At 38.8% G+C, this 12452-nt stretch overlaps 1 protein-coding gene across 1 annotated transcript in view; it reads left to right on the top strand.

Moving 5' to 3' along the window:
* Positions 1 to 12452, top strand: part of GBE1 (1,4-alpha-glucan branching enzyme 1) — a 307124-nt gene that overhangs the window by 213775 nt on the left and 80897 nt on the right. Inside the window, exons 10-11 of the mRNA XM_004002835.5 lie at positions 1560 to 1658; positions 9228 to 9338. Of these exons, the coding sequence (XP_004002884.2) occupies positions 1560 to 1658; positions 9228 to 9338 (210 nt within the window). The remainder of the gene's footprint in view (positions 1 to 1559; positions 1659 to 9227; positions 9339 to 12452) is intronic.

Genomic DNA, 12452 nt, shown 5'->3' with positions numbered 1-12452 from the left:
CATAGGAAGGAAGGATAATGATCCAAGGGAGAATTTGGGTAATGACACATACATAAAAGCTGTCAGAAGCACAGGGAAGAGTGATTATTTCAAAGGGGATGATATATTGAATATTTGAAATAAAACAGTAGAAATAATGATGGAGAGAGGTAGGTTTTTTCCTCGCACTTGCTGTGTACTTCTGTTAACATTTATGACTTCATAACACTGTAATTTCATGGTTTTGTGTGTTTGAGTGCATGCATGTTTATTTAGGTTCTAGTTCTTGAATCCTGCAGGTCAAGTGTTATGTCTGATTTACCATCAAAGCCTTGGCAGCACCTTCATAAACCCACTCAGACAATAGTTATTGAGTTCCTGCTTTGTGCCAAGTGTTCTTCTACTATTCTAGATTCTTGGCATATGTCAGTGAGCAACAACAGCAACAACAACAACAAAAGTCCTACCCCATGTGTCTTAAATGCTAACAGTTAGGGAGGAAGCAGATAATCAAATAATAAATTATATTGTCAGTGCTTACAGTATGGTTGTTGAATTGTATCCTAAACTAAAGAATTTAAGTTTTCTGTTGTTGACTGTTGAAAGCTATTCGCAGGCAATGATAGGAGCAGACCATTCAGCAGCAGTTATTGTAAAGAGAAACTGGAGATGGGAGTTCCACTTCTGTGTGGAAACATAGTGGTCAGAATAAGTAGTTAGGTGGGTTAAGTAAGATAGTGTCTATAGAAATGAAGCAAAAGAAAATAATTTGTTTGAAAGATATTGTGGAGTTAGAATTGCTAGTACTTATACCATATTTTACCATCATTGTTACACTAATATATTTTGTTGCATCTGGGTCCTTACATCATTTTCTTTTTGCTTATCTGTTTGACCATATGTTTATTTGATTACCAATAGTCTAGTGGTAGCATGACTGTAAGAAGACCCTGTCGAAAGGTTGGATGTCTGAGTCCCAGCTCTATCTTTGAGAAACATGTCTTTAGCGAGCCCTTCACCTCAATAAGCCTCGATTTCTGTATCTTTTAAATGAAGAGGATCCACTAGATAACCTCAATGACCCTTTCCAAGTGTAACTGACTCTTGTGAAAGCCATCTTACTGCTTTGCTCTTAATGTGCTAACTCTATTTCTATTTCATCAGAAGCTAAGTGCTCACAAAATACATTCTCTGCCACTGCTGTATACACAGAGAAGAATAACAGATATACAGCACATGTATTTTTATGTTTGATGAAAGCAGTAGCCAATATGTAGAATATTCAAAAATTAGTGTAAGAAACCATGTTTCAGCAATAACACTTTTACTAATTTGTGTTCTCTATGTGCAACTAAGGATAAAAAGTTGTCCTGCAATGAAAAGCACTACTCAAAATCTTATTGGGAAATGAGATATGCTATCACAATGCTATCTACTTTTACAATTATGCTACCAAAATACTCCAAGAGTATATACCCCCATTTATTATTTGTATTTATTCGCCTGGATTTACTGTCACAAGAATATTTAGTAAAAATTTGATCGCTATGAACTGGTAATGCTGATGCTCTTTATTTTAGGATGTATCAGGAATGCCAGCTCTGTGTTCTCCAATTTCCCAGGGAGGGGGTGGTTTTGACTATCGATTGGCCATGGCAATTCCAGATAAATGGATACAGGTAAGGTTTAATGTAAATTTTTTTTTCCTGTGGATACTATGTCTTATGTTGGTGTATTTATTATTTCTTTGATTTATTTCTTAGTTTTGATACTATAATTGAAGTATCAAATTCTCTCATTAGTGTGTTGATTCTTGTGCCATTTAATAAGATGCCTCTCAAACTTCTAAAAGTTCTAATTTAAAGTATTCACACTTGCATTATGCAGACGTGGGGAAGATATGATTGATATAATGTTAGCTATGTAAATGGAATTTTGCATTATCAGTGCAATTATATGAAACTCTGGCATTCTATATTTAAAACACATTAAACTTCATCAAAGCATCCATATCTGCCTGCAAATCATCAATTAATGTAGAAGTCACTCCTTAATTCCTAGTACTTGTTGCTTAGTATGGTTTTTTACTCCACAGATGTGGATTTATGCATTCCTTCATTGAGTGTTTAAAAGCCCTTACCATGTGTCTGGTACTAGGAATGAATAATTGTATATGACACCTTGCATATGATTTCAAATATACTTTTATTAAATTTAATAACAATTCAAGTAGCTTGGATTATATTTTGTTTCATTTTATTTTTGTCTAAATGACCAAAGTTGTTATAAGTGATCTTTAGATAAGATTATTTTTAGATAATGTAAAATAAGACTTGGATTTGATATAGAACACTCTAGAGTGGCAAAGTCTGAGTCACAGGCTGAATATTTATACGATGTCAGATATGTATCAAATAATCATTGCTTTCTGATAATGTTCTTTAGTACAGACATGAACTGGTGCCATGAGATCACAGTGGCAGAAGAGCTTAACTTTGAATACAGAAACCACGAAGCCTTTTCTGAAGGAAGTGGTTATTGTAATCATCTCATGTCTCTTCTGAGTCCACAGGCAATTTGGGCAGTGCACAGCTGTGACACTGGAGAAGGAAATGGAAACCCACTCCAGTGTTCTTGCCTGGAGAATCCCAGGGACGGGGAAGCCTGGTGGGCTGCTTTCTATGGGGTTGCACAGGGTCGGACACGACTGAAGCTACTTAGCAGCAGCAGCAGCTGTGCCGTTAAAACTCTAGCAGTACAACTTCTGCTTTTCCATCTATCGATTTCTTAATCATTATCAGGTCAAAAAAATAAGTGTTTTACAAACCTGATTAGAGTTAGAAACCAAAGAGACTTTGCTAGCTGGGAAAGTTGCTTTGTATTTGTTATTAAAAAAAAAAAAATGTTGTGATCTTCAAGTTTCTTACCTTGGTTTAGGTTCTTTATCCACCCACCATCTTTTACGATTTCTAATCTTCCGCAAAGATGTTTTCCCCCTTGCAAGTGCCAAATCTTGCTTTTTTAACATCCTATTGAAAAGCCTTCATCAGACTTTCAGCAGATTCAAGGATATTTAAAGGTGTACGTCAACCTAGAATTATTTTAATCAATCATAGCTCAGAGCAGGCTATTTCCTCCTCTTAGTAATAATGGCAGTTTTCTTTTTTTTTTTTTTAATATTTAACTTTCTTAACACTTCAGTACCTTGTATACTCAAGGTGCTGTACTAGGCAGTACATCATACAAATTGAAGGAAAAAAATGTATTGTTCTCCATTTAGATTTCTGTGGAGTTAAACAGGTGGTAAATTGGTAAAGAATTCGTCTGCCATCACAGAAGACACCAGACATACAGGTTCAATCCCTTGGTCAGGGAGACCCCCTGGAGAAGGAAGTGGCAACCTATTCCAGTATTCTTGCTGGGATAATCCCTTGGACAGAGGAGCCTGACAGGATACAATCTATGGGTTTGCAAGTGTCGGACACAACTTAGCTAATAAACCACTACCATAACATCTTGCAAAGTTATAGTACAATATCACAATCAGGATAGTGACATGGACATAATCAAGACATGGAACATTACCACGAGTTTCCCAAATGTTGCCTTTAGAGCCACACCTACTCCTTTCTTCCCCAAGTCACTCCTGAACCTTTGGCCACCACTAACCTGATCTCCATTTCTATAATTTTTTTCATTTCAAAAATGTTATATAAATGGAATAATACAGTATGCAACCTTTTGGGCTTATCATTTTTCACTCAGTCAAATTCTCTGGGGATTTCATGTAGGTTGTTGCATGTATCAGTAGTATATTTCTTTTCAAGATTTTTTTTTTTTAATTTTTTATTGGAGTATAGTTGATTAACAATGTAATGTTAGTTTCAGGTAAGAGCAAAGTAAATCAGTTAAACATATACATATACCCACACTTTTTTTTTTTTTAAGAGTCTTTTCCCATATAGGCCATTACAGATTTTTGAGTAGAATTTCCTGTGCTATATAGTATGTTCTTATCAATTATCTATTATATATAAATGTGCTTAGTCATTTCAGTGGTGTCTGACTCTTTGCAACCCTATAGATTGTAGCCTGCCAGCCTCTTCTGTGCATGAGATTCTCCAGGCAAGAATACTGGAGTGGGGAATCTTCCTGAATCAGGGATCAAACCCATGTCTCCGGCGTCTCCTGCATTGCACATGGATTCTTTATCCACTGAGCCATTTGGGAAGCCCCATTTTATGTATAATAGTACGTATATGTCAATCCCAGTCTCCCAATTTATCCCTCCCCCTCTTTACCCGCTGGGAGCGATGTTTGTTTTCTATATCTGTGATGCTACTTCACTGTTTCCCTTTCTTTGTGTTGAATGCTATCTCATGGCATGGTTGTATCACAGTTTGTTTAATTATTTTTCCAGTGAAAGATATCTCGACTATTTCTAGGTTTTAGCTGCTATAAAGAGAGCTACTATAAACATTTGTGTACAGATTTTTGTATGAACATAAATTTTCATTACTCTATGGTAAACATCCAAAAGTACTGGGTTTTATACTGGTTGGATGTTGTTGTTATTGTTGTTCAGTCACTAAGTCGTGTCCAACTCTGCAACTCAATGGACTGCAACATGCCAAGGCTTCCCTGTCCTTTACTATCTCCTGGAATTTGCTCAAACTCATGTCCATTGAGTCAGTGATGCCATCCAACCATCTCATCCTTCCTTCATCGCCTCTTCTCCTCTCCTTCAATCTTTTCCAACATCAGGGTCTTTTCCAGTGAGTCAGCACTTTGCATCAGGTGGCCTAAGTATTGAAGCTTCAGTTTCAGTATCAGTCATTCCAGTGAATATTCAGGGTTGATTTCCTATAGGACTGACTGACTTGATCTCCTTGCTGTCCAAAGGACTCTCAAGAGTCTTCCCCAGCACCACATTTCGAAAGTATTAGTTCTTCAGCACTCAGCCTTCTCTATCCTCCAATTTTCACATTAGTAAATGACCACTGGAAAAACCATAGCTTTGACCATACAGCCCTTTGTCTGCAAAGTGATATCTTTGCTTTTTTATATGCTGTCTAGGTTTGTCATAGCTTTTCTGCCAAGAAGCATGCATCTTTTAATTTCATAGCTGCAGCTCTTTCAGCAGTGACTTTGGAGCCAAAGAAAATAAACTCTGTCACTGTTTCCACTTTTTCCTCAAATATTTGCCATGAAGTGGTGGAACCAGATGCCGTGATCTTAGTTTTCTGAATATTGAGTTTTAAGCCAGCTTTTTCACTCTCCCCTTTCACTTTCATTAAGAGGCTCTTTAGCTCCTCTTTGCTTTCTGCCATTAAAGTGGTATCATCTGTATATCTGAGGTTGTTGATATTTCTCCCAGCAATCTTGATTCCAGCGTGTGCTTCATCCAGCCTGGCATTTCATATGATGTTCTTTGCATATGAGTTAAATAAGCAGGGTAACAATATATAGCCTTGATGTACTTACTCCTTTCCCAGTTTGGAACCAGTCTGTTTTTCCATGTCTGGCTCTAAGTGTTGCTGTTAGACCTGCATGCACATATATCATGAGGCAGGTCAGGTGGTCTGGTATTCCCATCTCTTGAAGAATTTTCCACAGTTTGTTGTGATCCGCACAGTCAGAGGCTTTCAAACTATTTTTCTGAGTAGTTGTACCATTTTGCATTACCACAAGCAACTTTGGAGAGATCCAATTTCTGTACATTCTTGAACAATGCATTTGTTATTGTTGCTATTTTTTATATTGATCATTCTATCAGGTGTGCAGAAATATCTCACTGAGTTTAGTTTGCATTTTCTTAATGGCGTATGATGAGGAACTTGTTTTCTTGTGCTTTATTTGCCATCTTTATATCTTCTTCAGTGAAATGTCTGTTTTATGTCTTTTGACCATTTTCTAATTGGATCATTTATTTACTGTGGAGTTTTGAGAGTTCTTTATATAGTTTAGATTCAACCCTTTTGTGAGGTGGTATGTGGTTGACAAATATATTTATACTGGTCTTTGCTTGTGTTTTCATCCTCTACATGTCGACTTCCACAGAGCTAAAGTTCTTTGTTTTCTTTAAATTTAAGGAAGGCCAGTTTATCATTTTTTTTCCCTTTTAGAGACCTATTTTGGTGACAAGTCTAAGAATTCTCTGATTCTCCTATATTTTCTATTAAACATTTATAATTTTATGTTTAAGTCCATAGTCCATTTGAGTTACTTTTTGTACAATCAGTATTTAAGGTTTTGTTTTGTCTAAAGATGTCTAATACTTCCAGCATGATTTGTTGAAAAGTCTAACCTATTTCCATTGAATTATTTTAACACAGCAGTCCAACTTAACTGGGCATATTTGCATAGGTTTATGGATTGTGAATAGACATATACAAATACTACACTGAATCTAAATAATACAAAGTGTCTTAAAATAATACAAATCTACTGTCATATGGTCACAAATCTGAAATGATCTTCCTAGACTAAAAATCAAGGCTTCATAAGGCTGCATTCCTTCTGGAGGTTCTATTTCTTTGACTTTTCTATCTTCTAAAACCCACCTGTATTCCTTGGTTCATGAGCCCTCCCCCCATCTTCAAAGCCAGCAGGGTAGCATCTTCAAAGCTCTGTCTTACTCTGACAACCCAAGCACCTTTTAAGAAAGATTCCTGTAATTACATTGGGCCCATCCAGGTAATCGGGAGAAGGGAAATGGCAACCCACTCCAGTGTTCTTGCCTGGAGAATCCCGTGGACAGGGGAGCCTAGTGGGCTGCTGTCCATGGAGTCGCACAGAGCCAGACACAAAGACTGAATGAAGCGGCTTAGCATGCATGTATGCATGCACTGGAGAGGGAAATGGCAACCCACTCCAGTGTTCTTGCGTGGAGAATCCCAGGGACAGAGGAGCCTTGTGGGTTGCTGTCTATGGCGTCCCACAGAATCAGACATGACTGACAGGGTTTAGCAGCAGCAGCAACATTCGGGTAATCCAGGATAATCTCCCCATCTCAATGTCCTTAACTTCCACAGATCTCTGAAGTCCTTCTTGCCATGTAAGGTGACATATTCACAGACTCTGGGTATTAGGATATAAACACCTGTAGGTGGTCATTATTCTGCCTAATACAGTCTGCCCTCTGGTGCCTGGTGATTCACACTGGAGTTACGGGGGATGGCTGCTGCTGCTAAGTCCTGTCGACCCTGTGCAACCCCATAGACAGCAGCCCACCAGGCTCCCCCGTCCCTGGGATTTTCCAGGCAAGAACACTGGAGTGGGTTGCCATTTCCTTCTCCAGTGGATGAAAGTGAAAAGTGAAAGTGAAGTCCCTCAGTTGTGTCCGACTCTTTGCGACCCCATGGACTGCAGCCTACCAGGCTCCTCCGCCCGTGGAATTTTCCAGGCAAGAGTACTAGAGTGGGTTGCCATTGCTTTCTCCAACGGGGGGATGGCTAAGCACCTCTGAATTCCATTGAGCAAAAAAAAAAAAAAGCAAAGGAAGATACAAACAGGCTGGAACTCTATTTCGTGTACCAAAATCTGCATTAATTTCCTATTGCTGAATAACCAACTACCACAAACTTAGCAATTTAGAGCATTTCTGTTATTATCTCACCCTTTCTTTGAAGGACATCTATTGTGTTCAAAGTTCCCTCCCACCCTCCAGGTAAGGAATTATACAAAGAGGTGAATCAGAGGGAGCGGGAATCATAGGAACCATTTTAGAATTCTGCCTGTCAGTGTGCAGGATAGAGAAATGAGCCCCCTTTAGAAAGATTGTGTTGCGTGAAAGAACAGGCTCTTTTTAGGCTGTTAATTCTGTGGAGCAGCAGCTTTTATATGATAGTCAGAGGAAGGGATTTTGCTGGATGTCTGAGTGGTGAGAAAACAAAACAAAGCAAAACAATGCAGAGTTTCACAATGGCAGCCTAAGGAGGAAAGCATTTCACGGGAAGGGGTAGGGACAGCATTCTTGTGCAGCAAGCGTTTGCCTAAGAAAGGACTTAGGACACAATCATAATCTGAAATTTCTGCAAGTTCATTTGCACTGAAGAGGTTTGAGAGGTACAGAAGCCACACTGGAGACTGAGTAACAACCCATTTGGAGACAAAAATGTGTACACTGTTAAGATTTATCTCAGAGAGGCATCAGTAAGTGGTGGTGGGAAGTGAGATCTTAATTCCCTTCCCAGGAATTGAACCTGGGTAGCCTGGATGAGAACTAAGAATCCTAGCCACCTGACCAGCCAGGGCTAGAGGCTGGAAGCTACTTTTCCCTGGATCTTTGACCTCAGTGAAAAATGCATTTGTCACGGAGGCAGAAAATGTAAATGCAGGTACAAAGTTTATTATTAGAGGCATAGCATAACAACAAGTGGGAAAGCACACAGAGAAATGGTTTATTTAGTTAAGATGGAAGCAAAGCAGGAATGCACACTCAGAGAGAAGGGTGCGGTGAAGAGCAGTGATGTAAAGAGGCCATGCCAGGACTCTTACTTAAGGTGTTTACAAGAGATAAAGACTGGCTATTTACCCTGTTTCTGTTGTTACTTCCATTTTGAAGGGCAAACAGGAGGCTGATTTTAAATGCCTTAGCTGGAGCCCACCCATCTCTTATGTCAGGAAATACAAAGGGGAGGCTGGTTATAGGTATTCTGTGGGAAGCCCACTGTTTACTGCCTCATGAAATGCACACAGAAGGTCAGCTGTAGATATCTAACCTGGAGCCCATCTATTTCCTGCCCCAGGATGATAATTATTTCATCATAATCAGCTTTTATACATTGAAATAATAGTTTCTTTTCATTTATTTTAGGAAGAGTACAAGACACTCTTCTTGCTAACATTTTTTTTTTTTCATTCCAAGCTAAAATGGTAGCAAGTATATCTCTACCTTGTGGAAGTTATTGAAAGATCTACTGCACAACACTTTACTGTAGTCATTAATCAAGAAGTAGCAGCTGTTACAGAAAAAGAAAAAAAGTTGCCAAAATCCTAAAGTGCAGTGATCAAATCATCTGCACAAAAGTGAGCACGTGCACACCCACACACAACACCACTGTCATTTGGATAGTCTGTACAAAAGCTGTGATTTCAGTTAAAGTGTCAACAAAGCTATTTTTGTTCCGTGGGTGTGCTTGTATCTCTGTGTCATAATTTGGATTGATATGATATATACCCTAAGTTTGGGTTATAAAGTAAGAATAGTAGTGATGTATTGAAATTATTTCCTGTCTTGCATTTAGTTACTGAAAGAATATAAAGATGAAGATTGGAACATGGGCAATATAGTGTATACACTCACAAACCGACGCTACCTTGAAAAGTGCATTGCCTACGCAGAGAGCCATGATCAGGTAAATAAGTATGTGTGTAAACCGTACTCTCTCTCTGCCTGTATCTGTAAATGTATCTAAAATAAGCATATCTCAATACAAATTTCTATAGTTCAATACAATTAATGTAATGTGTTATATGTCTATTTTATGTGACAGCTACTCTTACTTGAAAAACTGTTCAGGGACTTCCATGGTGGACCCATAGTTAAGAGTCTGCCTTCCAGTGCAGAAGGTACAGGTTCGATCCCTTGTCAGGGAGCTAAGATCCCATGCATCTCACAGCCAAAAAAACCTAAACATAAAACAGAAGCAGTATTGTAACAAATTCAATGAAGACTTTAAAAATGGTTAAATCAAAAAACCTTTAAAAAAGAAAAGACATTTAAAAATTACTTTGTAGATCCATAAATTTCAACTTCAAAATGCAGTACTACTTTTACCCTGCCAAACTGTAATTAAGCGACTGTGAATGACAGTTGCAAGTGCTATCTTACAAGTTTTCCTTTGTTGTCACGAGAAGAATGTTGGTGCTAATCCAGGTTAATTTTAATTTCCTTTCCGTTTTAGTTTTCCTTCTAAAGATTTTCTTTTCTGCCTTTTCACTTGCTTTCATCATTTTTCCCACCTCAGTCACTAAATCCTTTGCTGATTGATCACCCTGATCTCTGTCCCTCTTTTTCAGTCCATCGTCTGTAATGTAGCCTGAGTTATTTTCCAAAGGGCAAAGCTAATTTTCTCAACCCAGATCTTTTGGTTAAAGCTTCTCACACATAGCCTGTCATATCTTGGCCCATGCCAAAGTTTATTCTCTGTTCAATCCTCCAAGTGCTCTGTTCTTCAATACTGTAAAACTTTCACCCATTCATAAATAGGTCAATCTTGTCCCAGTCTTATACTTCCCCCATACACCTGCAAATGCATACTTCACCTGGGAAGGTACTATAAAGAACTAATGCTCTGACTCAGGTGTGTTTCCTGAGGCTTTCATCCAGGTGTATAGGGGAAAAAGTGGTTTCCCAAGTCTTCATGTTCTCATCACATTTTAAGCAGAATATTTGTTTACATTTGTATTTCCAGCCTTAGTACTATTACTTCTCCTAGTAGTCACTCAATAAAGATAAATAAATGAAAAAGGCCATTTAGTTATTGAAATCATGGAACCAGAGATCAAATTGCCAATATCCGCTGGATCATGGAAAAAGCAAAAGAGTTCCAGAAAATCATTTATTTCTGCTTTATTGACTATGCCAAAGCCTTTGACTGTGTGGATCACAATAAACTGTGGAAAATTCTGAAAGAGATGGGAATACCAGACCACCTAACCTGCCTCTTAAGAAATCTGTATGCAGATCAGGAAGCAACAGTTAGAACTGGACATGGAACAACGGACTGGTTCCAAATAGGAAAAGGAGTACGTCAAGGCTGTATACTGTCACCCTGCTTATGTAACTTCTATGCAGAGTACATCATGAGAAACGCTGGACTGGAAGAAACACAAGCTGGAATCAAGATTGCCGGGAGAAATATCAATAACCTCAGATATGCAGATGACACCACCCTTATGGCAGAAAGTGAAGAGGAGCTAAAAAGCCTCTTGATGAAGGTGAAAGAGGAGAGTGAAAAAGTTGGCTTAAAGCTCAACATTCCAGAAAACGAAGATCATGGCCTCTGGTCCCATCACTTCATGGGAAATAGATGGGGAAACAGTAGAAACAGTGTCAGACTTTATTTTTTTGGGCTCCAAAATCACTGCAGATGGTGACTGCAGCCATGAAATTAAAAGACGCTTACTCCTTGGAAGGAAAGTTATGACCAACCTAGACAGCATATTCAAAAGCAGAGACATTACTTTGCCGACTAAGGTCCGTTTAGTCAAGGCTATGGTTTTTCCAGTGGTCATGTATGGATGTGAGAGTTGGACTGTGAAGAAGGCTGAGCGCCAAAGAATTGATGCTTTTGACCTGTGGTGTTGGAGAAGACTCTTGAGAGTCCCTTGGACTGCAAGGAGATCCAACCAGTCCATTCTGAAGGAGATCAGCCCTGGGATTTCTTTGGAAGGAATGATGCTAAAGCTGAAGCTCCAGTACTGGGGATTGGGGGCAGGAGGAGAAGGGGATGGCGGAGGATGAGATGGCTGGATGGCATCACAGACTCGATGGATGTGAGTCTGAGTGAACTCCGGAGCTGGTGATGGACAGGGAGGCCTGGCGTGCTGTGATTCATGGGGTCGCAAAGAGTCGGACACGACTGAGCGACTGAACTGAACTGTCGTCATAAACAATATAAAATGAAGTCTTTATACTTTAAAAAGACAGTAAACCTTTTGAAATTATTTGCAGTATATGAATTAAGAAAATTGAAGTTGAGCAATAAGTTCCTGTGTTATTTCAGCAGAAATTGACAATTTAAGTTGGAAACTAGTTTTTCAGATGTCTCCTCTTACTATTAAGAAAGTGTAAGTAGACCAGAGGTCAGCTATCAAGGCCCATGAGCCAAATTCTGCCTGCTGCTTGTTTTTACAAGGTAACTGGAACACAGGCATACTCATTCAATTACCTATTGTCTGTGACTGCTTTGGAGTGTTAATGGCAGATTTCAGTAGTTGAGACTGAGAAAATAGCCCACTGCCTAAACTATGTACTGTTGGCCTATACGGAAACTTTAATCATTCATGAAATAGACATATGGAGTTTTATATCTTCCTAATTGGAGTAGTACTTTCTTTTAAATTGGCTATGAAACAAATCAAATAAATACCAATGAAAACACCAGAACCAAAATGTAACAAAATAAGAAATGAATAATATTAATTTAAGGATAAGTAAATCCCTTGTCAAGTATATTCAGTTCATTTCACTGTCTGTCATTTCGGACTCTTTGCAACCCCATGGACGGCAGTAGACAGGCTTTCCCATCCATCACCAATTCCCGGAGCTTACTCAAACTCATGTCCATCAAGTGTTGATGCCATCCAACCATCTCATCCTCAGTCATCTCCTTTTCCTCCCACCTTCAGTCTTTCACAGCATCAGGGTCTTTCCCAATGAGTCAGTTCTTCACATCAGGTAGCCAAAGTTTGGAGTATCAGCTTCAGCATCAATCTTTTAGGATTGACTGGTTGGATCTCCTTGC

This window comes from Ovis aries, chromosome 1 (genome assembly GCF_016772045.2).
Source record: "Ovis aries strain OAR_USU_Benz2616 breed Rambouillet chromosome 1, ARS-UI_Ramb_v3.0, whole genome shotgun sequence".
In the NCBI taxonomy this organism is placed as follows: Eukaryota; Metazoa; Chordata; class Mammalia; order Artiodactyla; family Bovidae; genus Ovis; species Ovis aries.
The sequence above is the reverse complement of the archived record's forward strand: the minus strand, read 5'-3'. Positions and strand labels throughout refer to the sequence as shown.